The 20632-nt window shown below is 49.3% G+C and overlaps 1 protein-coding gene and 1 pseudogene across 2 annotated transcripts in view; one reads left to right on the top strand and one right to left on the bottom strand.

Moving 5' to 3' along the window:
- Window positions 1–4964: 4964 nt before the first annotated feature.
- Window positions 4965–5859, top strand: LOC114892996 (annotated as a pseudogene). Its single transcript, XR_003792802.1, has one exon. The product of XR_003792802.1 is annotated as an NADH-cytochrome b5 reductase 3 pseudogene (transcript).
- A 3330-nt stretch (window positions 5860–9189) lies between these two features.
- Window positions 9190–20632, bottom strand: part of AP1M1 (adaptor related protein complex 1 subunit mu 1) — a 30097-nt gene continuing 18654 nt past the window's right edge. Inside the window, exons 6-12 of the mRNA XM_029217709.1 lie at window positions 19162–19288; window positions 17968–18110; window positions 17432–17503; window positions 16759–16917; window positions 10985–11110; window positions 10273–10348; window positions 9190–10111 (exon numbers count right to left, since the gene is read on the bottom strand). Of these exons, the coding sequence (XP_029073542.1) occupies window positions 10089–10111; window positions 10273–10348; window positions 10985–11110; window positions 16759–16917; window positions 17432–17503; window positions 17968–18110; window positions 19162–19288 (726 nt within the window). The 3' untranslated portion in view covers window positions 9190–10088. The remainder of the gene's footprint in view (window positions 10112–10272; window positions 10349–10984; window positions 11111–16758; window positions 16918–17431; window positions 17504–17967; window positions 18111–19161; window positions 19289–20632) is intronic.

Genomic DNA, 20632 nt, shown 5'->3' on the forward strand with positions numbered 1-20632 from the left:
TGTGGTGGCGTGGGGAGAGCCCTTCTGCTTTTTTTGTCGCTGTATAATATTCCATTGTGTGACTCATCTATGCCTTGTGTTTCTAGTCTGGGGCTATCATGTGTCAGGCTGCTGTGAATATTTGAGCCCCTGTCTTTTCACGGCATGTGTGCTCAGTTCTCTTGGGTGAATACCCAGAGGTGGAACTGTAGAGTCGCAGGCTGGGCAAATGGTCAGCTTTGGTAGAGACCACTGGGCGTAGCTGAGGGATGTGGCCGTGTCAGCATCCCCAGCCCTGGGCCGTTCACTGAGTGAGCGGAATATGTGCCTGGATAAATTGACAACTGTTCTGCCATCATCCCACCAGGTCCCATTTGGTTATTTCCCATTGTCAGCTCTTCCAGAGCTATGGTGAGTGTTCTTGGACCGTTTGTGCTTGTGTGAGGGGTATACAGGGGACTTGTGTTGGAATTTGGGCCAGGGCCATAGGACAATGACATCGTTACTTTAGCCTCTAATTTAAAATTCAGCATTTCTGAGGCGGGGCTGTGAAATCATAGGGGGCTTAGCGGGGCATCGATTACTGGCCCTTCCTGCCGGCTGTGTGCCTGTGCCAGAGAAAGCCTTTCCTTCTGTGCTTGTCTACGAGGATCTCCGAGAGGGGCCCTTTATGATGTTTGATGGTAAATGGGGATCGTTTATGATGGGGAAGTAGCTTCCTTCTATCCCTACACCTGTTTCTATTAGAAAAGTCTGCTGTGTCTTAAGCGTTCCTTTCCCAAATTTACTGATGTGGTTCAGTTTGCTGGTGGGATGAGTTATGGGGATCAAGTGTACTCTGGAACCCATATCCTTCCTGGAATAAACCTTGCTTAGTCAGAGCATGTTGTAGTATTTAAGCTATAATTCAATTTTATAATTTTATAATTTTTATAATTTATAATTTTATAATTCATTTAAGCTATAATTCAATTTGAGGAGGGTATTAGTTTCTTATTGCTGCGGTAACAAATTACCACCAAGTTAAAACAACACAGATTTATTAACGTAACAGTTCTGGAGGTCAGAAGTCTGGAATGGGTCACACCACGCTAAAAGCAAGGTGTCAGCAGGGCTGTATTCCTTCTGGGGGTTCCAGCGGAGAATCTGTCTCCTCACCTTTGCCAGCTTCTAGAGGCTGCCTGTGTCCTTGGCTCACGGCCCCGTCCTGCATCTTCAAAGCCAGCAACAATGGGCTGAGTCCTTCACACACTGCAACTTTTCTGGTTCTTCCTCTTCTGTCACTTTCTTCCACATTTAAGGACTATTGTGATTACATTGAGCCCATCCAGGTTATTCAGGGTAATCTCCCTCTTAAGGTCAGCTGATCAGCAACCTTAATCCCATTTGCAAACTTAACACCCCTCTGCCATGAAACTTAACATATTCATAGGTTTGGGGGATTAGAATGTGGACATCTTTGGGGGGCATTATTCTGCCTACCACAAGGAGTACTGGCATCTTTGATACTGTCTATAATCATGGTATATCTGCCCACTAGGTCTTCTCTAATGACCCTCCATAAAGTTCCCATACAGGCCTTGTATATTTTTAAAAATTTAATCCTAGGTACTTCATTTTTTTGACACTATTGTCAATAGTTGTAGTTTGCTTAAGAGTTGTTTATTCTTTTAAATCATAAATGAATGTTTAATTTTTTCAAATACTTTACCTGTACCTACCTATTGAAATGATCACATATGTTTCCCTCCCTTACTCCTTTTAAGATAGTGGATTGCTTTTCCTGTATTAAACCAATTTTGCCATCCCAGGATTTAACCCAATTTAGTCACAATGTTATGTCCTTTCTATACATTGCCAACTCCACCCCCCCACCTCCTGGAATTTTATTTAGGATTTTCACATCTATGGTCATCAGTGAGATTGGTCTATAATTTTCTTGTCTTAGATTGTTTCATGGACATGCTTGATTTCCTAAAATGAGTAAGGCAATGTTTCTTATTTTTCTATTCTTTGGGCAGAGTTTGTGAAATTCTTCTTCTTATTTTTTCTTTAATGTTTGGTAAAACTTTCCCAATAAAGTCATCTGGATCTGGAGTTTTGACTAGTTTAATTTCTTTAGTAGTTATAGAACAATTCAGAGTTTTCATTTCTTTTGAGTCAGTTTTTTTCCCCTCTAGGAATTTATCCAAGTTATCTAAAATTTTCAAGTTTGCTGGCACAAAATTGTTCATAATACCCCTTTATCCAGTACTCCTTGCCCATATGGTATCTTCAGGTGGATTAGAAAAAGACAGTCCTCTTCGAGGTGGATGAAGCTCTGGGCCAGGCACACATCTTGGTAGACAGAAAGTGGTCTGAGTGTCTTTGTGAAGTGGCACTTGCCTTGTTCTCATCTTTTTAATGTTTCAAAAGCTACAGTAATGTCTTTATTTTTCCCATTTTCAATAATAGCTATTAGTGCCTTTTATTCATCTTGCTCAAAATTTCCAGCAGTTTTTCAATTTCATTCATCTTTTAAAATAGCTGACTTGTTGATTCTTTTTATTTGAATGTTTGTTTTCTATTTCCTTCATATCTACTCTTTATTATTTCCTATCTATACTCTTAGGTTTATTTTGTTCTTTTCCTAAATTCTGGAGACAGATGCTTAGCTCATTATTTTCAGTCTTTCTTTTATAATATATATTTTATCAATATATATAATTTTGTGTTACATATTACATATATGCAACATATATTGCATATATTTTAATATCTAGTATTAATACACTTAAGGCTACAAATTTCCTTCAAAATGCTACTTTAGCTGCATTGTGCAAGTTTTTAAATAAGTATTTTCATTATCTCTCAGTTCAAGATAATTTTCCAAAATTTAATTATTTCCTAAAAATTAATTTCCCTAAAATTTCCTAAAATATAATTTTCCTAAAATTTCTTCCTTGATCAATGGGTTATTTAGAACTGGTTTCCAAAATATGGAGATTTTTCTTATTATTGTTTTAAAATTGATTCCTAACTAAATAACATTTTGGTAAAGGGACTATTTCCTTCAACCTTGCTTTATAACCCAGTGTGTGCTTCAAAGAAAAATGTATTTTGTCGTTGCTGAATACAATGTTCTACATATGCAGGCCCATTAGGTCAAATTTATTAATTGTATAGTTCAAATATTCTGTATCTTTACTGACTTTTTTGGTTTACTTTTTCTATCAACTGCTGAGAGAGATGAATTTAAATTGCTCATTATTACTGTGGATTTAACTATCTCTCCTGGTAGTTGTGTCAAATTTTGCTTTATGTATTTTGAGGCCATGTTATTAGGGTCACACAAATTAAAAATATTTTTATCTTCCTGATGAAATGAATCTTTTATTATTATTATAATAATATGTCCCACTTTACCTCCAGCAATGATTTTGCCTTAAAGCATATGTTGTCTAATATTAATATAACAATTCCAGCTTTCTTATGGTATTTCTATGGTTATTTTCCCCATCTGTTATATATGTTTTTAAATTAATTAATTAATTAATTTTATCTTTGGCTGCACTGGGTCTTCGTTGCTGCGTGTAGCCTTTCTCTGGTTGTGGTGAGTGGGGGCTACTCTTTGTTGCAGTGCACAGGCTCTAGGCTCGTGGGCTTCAGTAGGTGCAGCACACAGGCTCAGTGGTTGTGGCGCATGGGCTTAGTTGCTCCGCGGCATGTGGGATCTTCCCGGACCAGGGCTCGAACCCGTGTACCCTGCATTGTCAGGCGAATTCTTAACCACTGCACCACCAGGGACGTACCCATCCTGTTATTTTTTAACTTTCTGTATTTTAATGGTTTTTATGTGTCTCTTATAAATAACATAGAGTTGAAATTTTTAAAAATCCAGTTTGACAAACTGACCTTTAGCTGGAGTGTATAGTCCATTTACATTTAATGTAATAATTGATATCACACTTAAATCTAGATTTAAATCTAGCCTATTAATTTACTTTCTATTTTTACCCTTTCTATGTTCCTTTTTATCCCCCCCTGGCCTCTCTGGCCTCCTTTTAGGTTGTCTGTGGCTTTTTAAAAAAATCATTGTCTTCCCTCTGAACATTTGGAAGTTACAATTCTGCTTTTATTATTGTAGTGATTCCTTTAGAAGTTATAATGCATGCTTTTCAAAATGCAGATTTCATCCATGTTTTTTACTTTTGTCCCACACAATCGTGGACTTGGAACACTCTAACTCCATTTACTCCCTGAGGACTTTTTTTTTTCTGTTGTACATTTTAATTCTATCACTTTTTTTAACTCCAGGAAACATTATTATTGTTGTTTTATGCAACCTATGTTTGTTTAGGTTTTCCCATGTATTCACTCCTTCTTTATTCTTTATTCCTTCTTACATCTTGACCTTCCATCTGGGATCACTTTCTTTTTGCCCGAAGCAATATAATTTAGAATTTTCTTTAGTGTGAGTTGGCTGCTGCTGGCAAACTCATACGGGCTTTGTCTGAAAAAGTTTTTATTTCAACCTCATTCTTGAAATATTTTTGTTGGGTTGGCAGTTTTCTTTCAGCACATTGAAAATGTCATTTTGCTTTCATCTGGTTTCCTTTGTTGCTGATGAAAAGTAGGCTGTTTACCTTGTCACACTTTTGAAGTTAATGTGTTTTCCACCCCCAGCTGCTTTACAGATTTGTTGTCTTCTTTTTCTTTATAAATTTTACTGAAGTGTAACATATATACAGAAGAGTGAGCAATCATAAATGCTTGATGAATTTTCAAAAGTGAGAACACCATGTAACCTGCATCCAGATGTTTAAAAAATCACTGATATTTTCTAATTTCCATTACATTTTCTTCTTTAATTACACACGGTAATTTAGAAGTGTTCTTAAAAACTATATTTGGGCTCGGTGACGTGGCGGGGGTGGGGGAGCAGGCCCAGGGTGTGGCGGTCACGGCGGCGGCAGCGGAGCTAGAGCGGAGCCACCACAGGGGCCCGGCTGAGCACGTTGGGCCACGTGGTCCTCTCCCCAGTCTGGTTCCTGTACAGCCTGCTCATGAAGCTGTTCCAAAGCTCCACCCCAGCCATCACCCTTGAGAACCTGGACATCAAGTACCTGCTGCGGCCGATTGACAAGGAGGTCATCAGCCTTGACACCTGATGGTTCCACTTTGCTCTACCGTCGCCCCAGCACATCCTGGGCCTCCCCGTAGGGCTAGCACATCTACCTCTCGGCTTGAATCGATGGGAACCTGGTCATTCTGCCCTACACGCCTGTCTCCAGCGATGACAAGGGCTTTGTGGACCTGGTCATCAAGGTTTACTTCAAAGACACCCACCCCAAGTTTCCCGCTGGTGGGAAGATGTCCCAGTACCTGTAAAGCATGAAGATTGGAGGCACCATTGAGTTCCGAGACCCAAATGGGCTGCTGGTCTACCAGGGCAAAGGAAAGTTTGCCATCTGTGCAGACAAGAAATCCAACCCTGTCATCAAGACGGTGAAGTCTGTGGGCATGTTTGCGGGAGGAACGGGCATCACCCCAATGCTACAGGTGATACGTGCCATCATGAAGGACAGGGATGATCACACCGTGTACCACCTGCGCTTTGCCAACCAGACTGAGAAGGACCTCCTGCTGCGGCCGGAGCTGGAGGAACTGAAGAACGAACATTCTGAGTGCTTCAAGCTCTGGTACATGGTGGACAGTGGCCCTGAAGCTTGGGACTACAGCCAGGGCTTCGTGAACGAGGAGATGATCCGGGACCACCTTCCACCCCTGGAGGAGGAGCCGCTGGTGCTGATGTGCGGACCCCCGTGCATGATCCAGTATGCCTGCCTGCCCAACCTGGACAGCGTGGGCCACCCCAAGGAGCGCTCCTTCGCCTTCTGATGGGCGGGTCCGGGCTGGCTCCGCCCCACACTCACCGTGCCCTGTCTGCACCCACCCCTCCTGCTGTTGTCTGTTAACACCACTCTCCCCCACATCTCCTGCTGCGGCCGAGTTCAGCCTGGCCTGCCCGTGCCTGGGAGGTCACCCCGCTGGGCTGGTCCCCAAGGGGCCCCTTTGGGAGCAGGGCTCTGTTACAGGTGGGCCGCTGTTAGCCACCTTTAGGGCAGATTCCTGTCTGGGCCTCACTGGAGATGCCCTTCCCCACCCCCTCCTGGCAGGGGCTGCTGGGTGAGAGGCTGCCTCGACCCCAGGGTACAGCAGGCCCGGCCAACAGGGAGTTGCACTCTCCCTGGAGCTGGAGTAGGAGGAGGGGGCTGGCCGAGGGCCCTTCCAGCTGGCACATGGGCCCTCCCAAAGCCTCAGCATTTCCGCAAAACACCCAAACATTCGGGCAGCTTTGGAAGCTCCAAGCAGTCGACCTCTGATTGACCAGCTTGGGGTCCCGGGCTGCCAGCCCTAATGGCAGAGCTAAGACGATGTATTTATCCCTCTGTCCCAGACCCCCATCCTGCTGCCCTCACCCCAGATGGGGGAGATTTTGAGCAGAGCCTCTTGTCTGAGGGATATTCTCAGTGGCCTCGACGTTGCCTTTAGACCACAGCGTGTCAGCCTCTTGCATATCGGCTTTTTAGAGTCATTTATGAGCAAATTGAAGTAAAACTTTGCTAATTTGGAAAAAAAAAAGAAAACTAATTATATTTGTAAATATTTTAAAGAAATTCATTTGTTGTTGAATTCTAACTTAATTCTCTTGAGAATTCCTTAGAGAATGTGGACTCTAATACCAAGAATTCTTGGGAATTTGTGCAAAGTGTTTCAAGGTCTAGTACACTTTTTTTTTTTTTTTGGCCTTAAGTCTACTTGGTCTGATATTAATATAACTACATGAGGTTTATTTTGGTATTGGTTAGCATTATTTTCAACTGTGTTGTGTACTTATATTTCAGGTGTATATTTCACAAGCAGGATATAGCTGGATTTTGTATCTTAAACTAGCAGGTTTGCTTCGTTTACATTTATTGTGATTCCTAACATTTGGATTTATTTCTACAATCTTATTTTGCGGTTTCTATGGCACAGTAGGAAAAGTTGTGCAGTTTTAAGTGTTATTATTAAAAGATTCTTAGGACACCTTGTATTTATCCCGCTTTTTCATGCTCCTCTCTCCTTTCCTGTTGGTTTGTTAAAATTTTCTTTAAACCGTTTCCCAACCACTGGTTTGGAAGTTATACAAGAATATATAGCTTTTTTAGACTTTAGTCCATCTTCTTCCCAAACAGTAAAAAGACCTTGGGAGGTATGGATGCCAACTGCCTATCTATTTTGCAGGATGCTGTCCAGAATTTTAGTTGTAACTTATGTTACCACTCAGACATTACTAACTCATCACTACCACTGCTTTATACAGTCAATGATAGTTTAGATATTCCCAATGTTTTCCAAGCTTTTTCAGCAATCCTCCTCGTCTCTTTCCTTCCTCCTGCATTGAATCCTTTGTTGTTGTTGTTGTTGTTGGCGGTGTTGGGTCTTCGCTGCTGTGCACGGGCTTTCTCTAGTTGTGGAGAGCAGGCGGCTACTCTTTGTTGCGGTGTGAGGGCTTCTCATTTTGTGGTGGCTTCTCTTCTTGTGGAGCACGGGCTCTAGGTGCATGGGCTTCAGTAGTTGCAGCACACAGGATTCAGCAGTTGTGGTGCATGGGCTTAGTTGCTCTGCAGCATGTGGGATCGTCCCAGACCAGGGCTCAAACCCATGTCCCCTGCGTTGGGAGGCAGATTCTTAACCACTGAGCCATCAGGGAAGTCCTGAATCTCCTTCCTGTTGTACGCCATGTTGCTTCGTGAGGGTCTGCTATTGTTAAACTTTTAATTTTGTTCTTTTGCTGGGCACAGAATTGGTCATCACAGACTAGTCATCTTCTCTTTAGCAATTTGAGCCTATTCTTTTTTTTTTTTTTTTTTTTTTGCGGTACGTGGGCCTCTCACTGTTGTGGCCTCTCCCGTTGCGGAGCACAGGCTCCGGACGCACAGGCTCAGCGGCCATGGCTCACGGGCCTAGCCGCTCCGCGGCATGTGGGATCTTCCCGGACCGGGGCACAAACCCGTGTCCCCTGCATCGGCAGGTGGACTCTCAACCACTGCGCCACCAGGGAAACCCTTGAGCCTATTCTTTATCTTCTTCCATCCTTGCAGTTGTGAAACCAGCTCTCAGCCTAATTGCTTTTTTCTGTGTGTTTTTTTCTTCTTTGCATTGCTTTTTATGATCTTCACTGAGTCTCTAATGTTTTGCATTTTGACTGTGATGTTTCTTAGTTTTAGACTTAGGTTTATTTATCCTGATTTGGCCTCACTGGTTTCCTGAATCTGAGAATGTAAAGATTTTACATTTAAAATGTCTAATTTTGGAAAATTCTGGTCATTGTCTCTTTGTATACTGTGGCTCCCCAGGGTCTTCTGGAGGGAGGCCACCAGGGCTTGCTGCAGATGTGGGCATGCGAGTGAGGGGTGGGGCATTAAGGGTGCCTGCAAGGGCTTTGGCCTGAGCCCCGGGCCAGGGCAACGTCCTTTACTCCACACGGTAGAAGGCCAAGATTCCACTCAGGCTGATGCCCACTAGACCTCCAAGGGGAAGCTGGGTGATATGGGAGAGGGAGAAGAAAACACAGTCCTTGAACGTAAGAGGGTGTGGGGCAGGCAGGGCCATCAGCGTTGGAGGGACAGTGGGTGCAGGTGCCTTTAGTGGGAACACAAGCTCCTCCTGCCCACGTGCCCACCAGGATCCCCTCTCTGGACCAGGCAGTGGTTCTCAGACTCCAGTGCGTGCACGAATCACATGTAGAGCCTGTTAACTGGTCTCCTGGGCCCCATCCCGAGACTCTGCCTCAGCAGGTCAGGGTGGGCCTGTGAACCTGCATTTGTAGTGAGCTCGAAGGGGACGCTGATGTTGCTGGTACCAGGACCACACTCTAAGGAAGACCACTGGGCTGGGGAGGGATGGGGGCAAGCTGTTGGTGATCTGAGGGTTGGGGGTTGTAACAGTCATCTCCGATGAGAGGGATACATTTTGCTCATGTGCTCTCCTCTGTGTGGCCCCCCTAGAAGGGGTGGCCCTGGTGGCCCAGCGCAATGGCTCTGCCGTCCCCATTGCCTGTTCCCGTCTTCCCTGGGGGATGTAGGGGCACTGGGAGCTGGTGACACCACACGGAGCCACACATAGGTTGGCGTGAGCCTGCACCTCCCCCTGGTCATCCATGGGGAGTCAGTACCACGCTGCATCAGATGGAAGGCAGGCAGCATGTGTAACTGATGGAATTTAATGTACTCATGACACAAACACAGACAGGGTTGAAGGGGGTGGTGTCCAAGCACGGATGTGGATGACCCGTGCGCCCCACCCTCTGAGGCCAGGGGCCCTTCCTGGACCCCACCTCCCCTGGTGGGACAAACACTGATGTGGCTGAGTGACAGCACTGTGTGGCACAGGCTGGCCCTCAGAAGGCGCCTCTGTTGAAGCCTATGCGTCCAGGCCAAGGAGCCTCCAAGGCACAGCCATAAGCTGCAGCCTCCGATCAAAGTGCCAGGTTCTGGCCCGATGTGGGAAGGCGACCCAGCGTCAGCCTCGCTGGGGAGGAGGGCGAGGAACGGGGAGGCCCTGTCCTCGCTAAGTGCTGCCTGAGCGCTGCAGGATGAGGGGCAGGAGGCGTGGACAGTGAAGTTCACGTAAACAGCAACGGACCAAGACAAAAATCCAGGAACACTCAATAAACATACAACGTTCAACAGAATGGCAACAAAACGGTGGCCCTGCCAGCCCGGCCAGACAGTGGTCTGGCGAGCGTTTCCCAATCTTTTCGTGACTAGGAGCTAAACAGCACAGAAGGCTGTATTTGATCTCTGGAGGGAAAGATTTCTTTCCTTCCCTTCAAACTGACTCGGGGGCAAAGAGACGAGACTTCTTGAAGATAAGCCTCTTCTGGGAAAAGGGACTTGGGCGATGAGAGTGGCGACGGCACAGCAGGTGCGCCTGGAGGAGGAGGGGCCCCTGGGTGGAGCCGGGAGGGTGGCTGGTGTCCAGGGGAGCCCTTCCTTCCGGCAGGCTTGGCAGGTGCTTCCTCCCGGTGCTTCCACCAGGAGCCCCAGTGCCGGGCCGGGAGCGTTGGCCACCGTGGCCCCTCACTGGGTCCGGAGCTGGTAATCTAGGAGTGAGGAGGAGGCGTCTGTTGTCTGCCCTGCACCCTGGACCCACCTGCCCCGACCCTGGGGCTGCTCCGTGAGCACCACCCTGGAGACAGCAGCATGCCCACCAGGGACCTTTTCAGCACCCCCCCGACCTGCCCCACGGGTGGGCCGCACGCACCTCCGTTCTGAGTGATGTAACGAACCCACGGTAGGGCCTGGTAGCCGCTCTTCTCGATGATCTTCAGGTAGCGCACCTGGGGCACAGGTACCAGGGCCCTAAGCATGCACACACCCCCATCCCCCTTCCTGGTCCCCGCTTAGTCATTCCTCCCGGGGCCAGGCTGTGACCAGGAGGGCGAGGGAGGGGGCAAAGGACCTTGATCTGTCTGAACCTCTCTGAGGCTGAGGGAGGGTGGAGGTACTTCTAGAAGATGCGGCAAAGAGCCAGATGTGCTCTCTCGGGCACAGCCCTCTAGCAGGTTCCTGGAGAAGGGGTCCCGTCCAGGGTTCTCTTCCCCATGCAGGTCTTCTGCAGAGGTGCCCAGGAAAACGGGTCCCATGGTGGCAAGTGTGTGGATGCTAGAGGCTCAAACTCTAGTTTTGGGGACTGAATGCGTCTCTGAGCTTTGAGCTCAAGCACAGGTCAGGTCTGGGTAAACAACTGTGGGCCTCTTTCCATTAGGGCCGGACTGCCCTCGGAGACAGGCAGAGCCGGGAGCACCGCGGAGCCCCGGGACAAGCCAATAAGCACCCTTTTCTAACTGGTTGCACTGATGTCTGTCACCTGCAACCCTCTGAGCCTGGACTGACACCTGGCCCCGGTCCCTGTGAGGCCCCCCTGGGCCTGTCCACGTCTGCTCTGGGGCCCTGGCAGCCCTGGCCGCATGTACCTGGATGCCGGAGGTAGTGAAGTAGGGGATCTCAAACTTGACACTGATCGGGGGCTTGCCCTCCTTGTCCTCCGCCTCCACGCTGGGCAGGCCGAAGTGGGCCCGCATCAGGTACTCCTTGCCGCCCTGGGGGAGAACACAAGGGTGGAGGTGGTCAGGCTGAGGCCCTGGGCAAGCTCAGCCAACAGTTGCCCCTGGAGAATGCCAGGCTGCTGGCTCGGCCACCAACCTCTTCCTGTGTGACCTGCAGTCACCCAGTGCCTTGGCTTCTCCAAAACACTCATACTTGTCCTCCAGGCCTCACGGGCTGCCCCCACCAGCCCCGCTGGGGAAAACTGTTGAATTCTGAGGATGAGGAGAAAATTTCACAAGTTGCCAGGCACAGAAGCTTAGCTGCTTCAAGGAAAATAAAACCAACAGGCCTTGGGAGGGAAGAACAGAGAGGGAGAGCGAGCACACAGCGCAGATGTGGGCTGCTGTGGGACAAGGGCCCCTACCTGCCCAGGCCAGAGTCCAAGTGAACACCCCCAGAGCCCAGTGTCAGGAAGGTGTGTGAAAGCAAGAGGGACATGTCAAAATGAAGAAAAGGGAACAGGGAGAGGCAACAAAAATAAGAGACCAAGGTTGGGGGCTGACTGATGAGCTGGCCCTGGGTCTTGCCCCCAAAGGGCGTGGCTCTGGCCCTGCAAGCTGAGCAATGACTGCAGAGATGGTGCTTGGAGCAGGGCCAGGAATGACTGGAACCCTCCTCTCGGCCACGAGGAGTCAGGAGTGTTGGCCTGGTTGTCCAAGCGCCCGGTGCGTCTCACCCAGAACAGCAGGGAGGAGTGGGGAGCACAGCTCTCGTCACACCCGGGACATGGAGGGTTTTGATGCCCATGCGTCTGGCAACAGGAGTCACTGCCGACCAGAGCTACTTCTGCATGCCTCGGGCAGGGCAGGGCAGGGGAGAGCCAAGCCTCCCCAGGGCTGAGCTCATGCTCCCCTCCCCCCGGGATGAAGCGAGTGGTCAGTCTCTGCTCATCAGTGCAGGAATGTGGACTCTGCCTGACTCAGTGCTATGTGCTGAGTGAAGATACTGGGACAAACGAGGGGAGAATAATGTGGTCTCAGCAATAGACGAAGCAGGCAGCAAAGGAATAAAATCAGCTCCATCAGCCTGTGTATGAAACAACAACCTGACCAAAAATCTGAGCCTTATAAAAACAAAGTGGAGGGACTTCCCTGGTGGCGCAGTGGTTAAGAATCCACCTGCCAGGGGCTTCCCTGGTTGCACAGTGGTTAAGAATCCGCCTGCCAATGCAGGGGACACGGGTTCGAGCCCTGGTCCGGGAAGATCTCACATGCCACGGAGCAAATAAGCCCGTGCGCCGCATCTACTGAGCCTGCGCTCTAGAGGCCGTGAGCCACAACTACTGAGCCAGTGCTCCTAGAGCCCGTGCTCCACAACGAGAAGCCACCTCAGCGAGAAACCCGCTCACGGCAACAAAAAGTAGCCCCCGCTCTCAACAACTAGAGAAAGCATGTGCGCAGCAACAAAGACCCAACACAGCCAAAAATAAAATAATTAATTAAAAAAAAAAAAAAAAAAAAGAATCCGCCTGCCAATGCAGGGGTCACGGGTTCAATCGCTGGTCCGGGAAGATCCCACACGCCATGGAGCAACTAAGCCCATGCGCCGCAACTACTGAGCCTGTGCTCTAGAGCCCGCAAGCCACAACTGATGAAGCCTGTGCGCTCTAGGGCCCACGTACCGCAACTACTGAGCCTGCATGCTGCAACTACTGAAGCCCACGCGCCTAGAGCCCGTGCTCCGTAACAAGAGAAGCCATCGCAACAAGAAGCCTGCACACCACAACAGAGAGCAGCCCCCGCCCGCTGCAACTAGAGAAAGCCCGCACACAGCAACGAAGACCCAAACGCAGTCCAAAAAAAAAGGTTAAGAGTAGTAATTAAAGAAAAAGCAAAGTGGAAAATGAAAGCAAAACAATATGCAGAGAGGCAGGCCCTCTCTGGGGGGTGGTGGAAGTCTGCAAGCCTACCTTGTGTCAGTCATGTCCACGTAAATGGGTTTACTTCTCCTATTAATGAGAAAGACTTAGAGGTTGGCTCACAGACCAAAACCCAACTCCACACTGTGAAAGCAGAGTGAGAAAGGCTAAACCAGTAGAAAGAATGGGTGAAGGCATGCCAGCCAAAGTCAGACAAAATAGAGCAGGGCTGCTGCCACAGCGGAGAATTCAGGGCAAAGAATCACAGGTGCAGAGGATGACAGTCCACATCCTAAAGGCTATTCCTATGATCCACAGGGAGGATACAACAGATAGGAGTATCGATGCACCAAATAACATGGCGGCAACTTTTGTTAAGCAGATGCTACAAGAGAGGAGAAGAGAACCAGAGGAAGGCAGAGCTGGCCCAGCTCTCTGTCTGACTGATGCTGTCATGGCATCATGGCAGACCTCATGGCACATGTGTCAAATTCTCTACCCCAATAACAGAGGCCCTATCTTCCTCTCAACTACCTATGGGATATTCACAAACTTTGACCTTCTATTAGTGCACAGTGAACACTTCAATAAATTCTAAAAGTAGAAACAGCATGAATAACATTCTCTGGTCTCAAAGCACCAAATTTATAGTGAAGACAAAATGGAAAAAACCCCTTGACCATGAAATTCAAACAAGACAAAACAAAACAAAAAAACACTCTCCATTCAATTACAGAATTTCTAGATAATATCAAATATTACATGCCAGATCTATGGGCTATACAGCTAAGGCAGGGTTCAGAGGAACATTTGTGGCTTAAATATTCATTTATATCAATACAAATTTTAAAACAAAATAATCAAATTAAAATACAGAACTTGAAAACTAGAGCAAAGAAAGGATGAAGAAACTCAAATTAAAGACTTATAAAACTGAAAACTATTATAACAAATAAATTAAAAAGTGAATCTGGAAAAAGAAATACGCAAACCACCAGGTAACCTTATCAAGGAAAAAAGAAGGCACAAGTACGCAAAATAAGATATATAACAAGGGAGAAGTAATTGTCATAAGAGAAAGGGAAAAAAAGACACCAATTTTCTACAACTCTGTGTAGACAAATTTGAAAACCTGGTTAGGATGGATAATTTTGTAGTAAAATACAATTTACCTAAACTGACTCCAACAGAAACAGAAACTCTAAATGGTCTAATTTCCACAGATGAGGTAGAGAAAGTAACAGAGATACAGATGGTCACACAGCCAAATTCTACCAATCCTCTCAAGGCGAGATGATCTCAAGGCTACTTAAACTGTTCTGCATCATGGAAGAGGGAGACAAAAAAATAATGAAATGGGTACAATATTGATACCTGATACAGACTGTACCAAAAAAAAAATCAATCTCAGTTATGGATCTCAATGTAAAAATCCTACATACAATGTTAACCAACAGGATTAATAGCACATTAAAGAGAAAACAGATCATGATCAAGTGGGGCTTGCCAGAATGCATGGATGGTTCAAGATCCATCCTATATTAATATAGGAACTTACAGACACTGAAGAGGCGTCTGGGTAAATTCGTTGGCCATTTGTGCTAAAAACACAGTAAAGGGCACTTCCCTGGTGGCACAGTGGTTAGGGCTCTGCACTCCCAGTGCAGGGGGCCCAGGTCCGATCCCTGGTCAGGGAACTAGATCCCACATGCATGCCGCAACTAACAGTTCCCACGCAGCAACTAAGAGTTCGCATGACACAACTAAGGAGCCTGCGTGTTACAACTAGGACCCGGCGCAACCAAATAAAAATAAATATTTAAAAAATAAAATAAAATAAAAAATAAAAACACAGTAAAGTAGGACTGAAGTGAATTATAGCCCAAAGCAGCAACACACTTAAGAGGGGAAACCCTGCCAGCTCCAGCTGGGGGCAAAGCCAGGAGGCTGCTCTCTCCACCGCCATTTACAGGCAATGGAGACAGCAAGTGAAGCAGTGAGACGCCAGAAGCCATAAGGCGCCCAAGAATGGGAGAGGAAAAGGGGAAACTGCATCTGGCTGCAAACAGTGTGGAAGGATATCTAAAAACCCATGAGAATTGAAAGAAAAACTACCACAAACAAAAAACTTAGTAAGGTACCAGGACACAAAATTACCATACAAATGTTAGCAACCTGTTGTAAGATACAATGGAAGAGAAGACCCCAGTTACCAAAATATCAACTTAAAAATTATCTTAATGAGAAATATGCAAAACCAGAAGAGATCTTTGGGGTGTCCTGGAGGCAAGGAGTATTCTGTGGCTTTTATCCGGTTCAGTTGTGTTCACTCTGAGGAAATTCACTGAGTTGTACACATATCACTTGTTACTTTTCTGCATGTTATATTTAAATAAAAGTACCTTTAAAAACAATGGGAGAGGCCATATGAGGTATATATAAGGTAAGCATTAAAACATTCCCAAAAGGCACAAAGGTGAGAGTGGGGCAAGGCTATTGATAGGATAACTCGGCCTCAAAAAGGTGTTAGTCCTTCCCAATTAACTTACAAATTTAGTGCAAACAAACTGATTCTAAAATTTATAAGAAAAATGAAACAAGCAAGAGTTGCCAGGAAACAGACAAGCAGTGAGGTTGTGGGGAGTTACGGTGGGGGTAGGGTTGGCCCTACCAGATGTTAAAACATAGAATAAAGTTAAAATGTGGCCTTGCGGCACGGAGAGACAGACAAGAGGATGCTCAGAAAGAGACCTAATGCCGCATGAAAATTTGATTTTTGAAAAACACGGCATTTCAAACCACTGGGGAAAAGATGGGACTTTTTAGTGAATGATGTTAGGAAACTGGATAGCCATGTGGGAAAAGATAAAGTTGGATCTGTATGTCACCCATTTACCAGACTGTGCTCCAAAAGGACCTAAAGTCTAAGGTGAAAAATACTACTGTACTCGTTCTAGAAGCAAACATGGGTGAATTGCTTTATAGCCTGGAATGGGGAAGCCTTTCAAATCATGACTTAAAATCCAAACACAATAAAAGAAAGACTGAGAAATGTGACTACATTAAACAACAATTAAAAGAAGAAGCAATCAAAAAGGTTACACAGCAAAAGACACCAGAAGCAAAGTCAAAGGCAAACACCAAACACTGAGAAATACCATTTGCAACTGATATCAAAGAAAAGGTACTAATCTTGCCCATGTGTAAACAGCTTTTGGAAACTAAGAAGAAAATGAGCAAACTTGATAGAGAAGTGAGCAAGAGACAGCTACTACAGTTTCCCGAGAAAGAAGCACAAACAGTCCTCTGAGACGTGAAAGAGTGCTCCATCTTGTTTATCATGAGAATGGCAATGGGCCGCACCCTGAGTCGGCACAGCCGCTTACCCATCTTCCAGTCCCAGGGCACTCTTTACACAAGCCCAGACTCAAGTGCTCAAAATCCTGAACACAAGCCAGGTGGCTATACCAGCCTGTGGGCCGGGGCAGGAAGTGCTCTACCTTCCTGGAGCTGGTGCTGGATTCCCGTGAGGCTCTGGCCCCAAGGCAGTCTGTTCCCCAGGAGGGATGTTGAGCTCTAAACAGGAGTGTCAGTGGGAGAAAGGAGGAGGGAGAGAGGGACCCCTGCCGTGACTCTGAAGACAGGCTGGTTCACACACAAGAGGAAGGTGGAGTTCCCCCCTACCCTGGGCCCCAGCCCCACCCCTGCCCCAGCCAGGCTGAGCCGAGCAGGCCTCTGCCCATGCCTGTCTGGAGGGGGTGCCCCGCCGAGAAGGGTGCTCACCGGGAAGGACTTGATGGACCACACAATCTCACTGTTCTCGGGGACCCACTTGACGCTCCCCACTGTCGTCTTGAACTTGGGTGAGTCGGCATCGTTGGGCACAGGGATGTGGATCTCCACGTTGTTGGCTGTTGACCGCCGCTTGAACTGGCTCTTGGCCTGGAGACGAGGCCAATGTGGCCAAGGTTGCGGCGGGCGAAGGTGAGACAGCCTGGCTCCCACCCAGCCTGCTCCCACAAGGGCCACATGCCCCTTGGCCTGGCCTCTGGGAGTCCCACTCCCACCACCGAGCTGACCGCCACGCCCTCTCCCACCCCCTGAGGTCTTCCTTAAGCTCAACTTTGGATGGTCAGTCTCTGCCCTCCTGTCCCCTTGGCCTTTGGGACTCCCGATCCCTCCCTCTGGCCCTGGCCTCCAGGGAAAAGGTCTGTGTGACCAGGGCTGGCCTGGGCTAGGTGAGGTCACTGAGTGGCAGAAGTGCTCCACCTGGACACTTGGTCACAGGCCACTGCCACGGTGGCCGCACACAAGATCCGGGCAGTGTGTCCTCTCTGTGCCCAAGGCCCCGGACAGGCCAGAGATACCAGAAGGCCTGCACTAGGCGGGGGAGCCCAAATCCCCCCCCTTATGCCCCACACGCCTGGCTGATGCTGCGTGCAGGATGCACACACACCTTGATCATGTACTCGATGCGGCTGTGGGAATGCTTTTCAATCACAGACTCGATCCAGATCAAGGGCTTGACCTGTCGGGGAGAGTGAAGATGGCGCTCAAAACCAGTCGTTTTACAAAGCCCTGTTTCACAGAGGGGAAACTGAGGGCAAGGGACCACAGGTCCAGGTGTGAGCCCAGCACACTGCTGCTCGGGGCTCCACAGCTGGTGCCAGGATGGGTCAGAGCATTAGAGAAAATGCAGAAAACATCACCGAGGACGCTCTGGTGGGGATGCCTGGGAAAGGGGCAGTGGTGTCAAAGGGGTCTGGCCCCTCAGTTCAGAAAGTTCAGAGCCTTGCATTGTCAAACAGGCTCCTTGGAGCCCAGGCTGCTCATAGGGAGCTGTGCCCATCCTGGGCATCACCTCACAAGACGTGAGACTCGCTGTGGACGGGGACGGCTCCCAGCCAGCAGGGAAGAGGAGGGAGGCTGCCCCAGGGGAGGAGCAGGGGCAGGGGCCTGGGGGCCCTCTTGGCTGGCGGCTGGTGCACTCACATGGGTGTTGAGGCGGTAGGACATGAGCTCGAACTCGCCATCGGGTGGGATGAAGGAGATGGTGCGGTCGTTCTCAAAGCGAGAGAGCCGCACACACTGGTGGAACTTCACATCCTCCAGCTCCACGGACTTGCTTTTGCCACCTGAGGGGAGGTGGGGGTGAGGGCGGGACAGTCCCTAGGCCCCCCAGGCCACTCTCTCAGCAATGCTCCCACTGTCTAGGGTTCACTCCTGACAGAGCAGAGCAGAGCTGCCCCCAGATCTGTGAGAGTATCTTGGGCCACGAACACCAAGGGGGTCGGCTTCTGAGGCAGCCACGCCCCATCTCTCCTCACCCCGCTGGAAGCCCCATTACGTCCCAAGATTGGGCTGAGGACAGGGCTAGTAGGCCTAGTTCACAATGAGTCCCCAGCCAGGGTTGCTGCCTGGGACATGTTTGCTGAATGATTAACAGACCCCACTGGGGGTGCTCGGTGATGGCTTGGGGCTCCCTAAGGGCGCCGGTCCTGTCATCCCTGGGGTCCTGTCTTGGTTTCCCCGCCCAGAGAGGCTGTGTGGGTTGAGCTCAGTCCTGAGAGGGGAGCTGCTCTGATGGGCTAACGTCAGAGAGGCCCTCACTAGCGATGCTGCAGACGTAACTATGACAACACGCGCCACTGCTCTGGCCGCCGGTGGACCTGTGGTTGGCGGGGAGGCTGGTGGTCCAGTTCGCAAACACGGAGCCCCAGCCACCCTGGGCTCCTGAGGCCGCTCTGGCCATGCCCCACCATGGGAAGTGCTACATCCAGGCCAGGCAGAGCATGCTCGAACCACTGTGTGTGGCTTTTGAACAGCCCAGACCCAACACCAGAGGTGAGGGCAGAAACTGGGTCTGGGAGGGGAGAGCGAGCCCCGCAGTACCTTCCAGTAGGGTGGAGTTGAGGACCTGTGTATGATGCTACATGTGCTTTGGCACCTAAGGTACTCACCTGCACCTCTGGCCCTCGGAGCAACAAGGGGGTTTGACTTGAGTACTTTCACTCTCCCATGTCCTCTAAGTCCAGGTGTTAGTTTATTCGTTTTCACAGTTGTCTTGTAAACAACGTGAAAATGTTTCTAAGCCAAGTGCCTGAGATGAACTTGTTGTTCATCACGCAGGTGAACAGTCCCTCAGCTGCCCCAGGGGTGAAACCTGGGCCCCGGTGGCATACTCACGGCCCGTGTTGTCGAAGAGAACCTTGTCGTTGAGGCCCAGGCGCAGCTCAGGCATGCCCGACAGGAAGACCCGCATCTTGATGGAGCCCACAATCTCACTGCGTAGGACGTTACCGTTGGCACTGACCTAGGGGGTGGCGAGGAGGGGGTAAGGGGAGGCCCCACGCACCGGTCACTGTCCCCCACCACGCTGTGTGACCCTCCTGGCCACTCCCATTCTCGAAGCCCTTCTCACTGTCCCCTGAGCTGGGGAGGCAGTGCCAGGCCAGGCCAGGGAGGCAGACACTTACAGGTCCCGCCTTCTAGTCCTCAGGCCACACTAGGCTCCTCCCTCACAGATGGGCCAGGTGATACTGTGCCTGGAGTCCTCTCTGAGGGCTCTACTCTAAGTTGCTCTTGGGATGCCCGGGGCAGACCTGGTGGCTTGAGGCCGTGTGCTCGGCTGGCCTGGGCAGGGACTCTACCAGGTCTGCTCATCTGCTGGGAGCAGGCCAGACTGACTTTCCTGGAAATCTCTGTTTCTCCATGTGGGGCCTGGCAAAGTCCCTAGGGCTTGTTGAAGACGGAGCTTCCTGGACCCTGCTCCCAGGGCTGCCCTGATGTCTGATAACCACCGATCCAAAATAACAACAGACTTAAGCAAATACAATCACAGCTACAACGCTCACTGAGCAGCTCCTCCTCAACAGGGCGGGGCTGTGACTCGGGCTACCTTTCAACTCCTGTGCAAACCGGAAGGCACCTGAGAGTGCAACTAAAAATCACAGCAGGACGATGGGCAAACCCGGAGACTGTCCTCAGGGGGCCAGGCTGCTGGAGCACCTCTCCTTGGGCCCATTTTAGAGACGAGGACACTGAGGCACGGAGAGGATGCCACACGCCGAGGGCACAGAGTGGCTGGCAGAGGTGCTGGGGCCACAGCCTGGACCACCACCCCGTAGTGCCATTCTGCATGAGGCCACATCCACACCAGCAAGTGAAACAGAGGGCTACAAACTCAGAGGCCCTAGGGCCATATGGGCCGTTCCTTGGAAGGCCTGAGTTTCCGACTTCTGCAGAGAAGCAGGAAAATCTGTCCAGTCTTTAACTCAGATGTCTGCAAGTAACACGTGCACACATGAAAGAAAGCCCTTCGCCTCTGAGGGAAGTGGAGAACTGAGGCGCCATGTGGACGATGACCCCGAGAAAGGCACAAAACAGGACAGAAGGCCCTGCAGGGTGTGGCTCCGTCACTTCCCGTCACTCACTATGCTCTGACCACGCTGGCCTCTCACTGTCCTCGCCTCATCAGGCAGCAACCTGACCCCACAGCACACAGAAGCTGCTTCCTCCTCTGCCTCTTGCCAGCCCTGTCTGCTTGTCCATCCATCCTGTCCACGCTCGGGTGAGGGGTCATGTCAGGCTGCTCACTGCTGGGTCCAGCACGAGGACAGTGCCTGGGGCAGCGGGCACTCGGCGAGCCCGTGCAGAC

Source organism: Monodon monoceros, unplaced genomic scaffold, assembly GCF_005190385.1.
Source record: "Monodon monoceros isolate NGI ecotype Baffin Bay Population unplaced genomic scaffold, NGI_Narwhal_1 Super_Scaffold_12, whole genome shotgun sequence".
Taxonomy (NCBI): Eukaryota; Metazoa; Chordata; class Mammalia; order Artiodactyla; family Monodontidae; genus Monodon; species Monodon monoceros.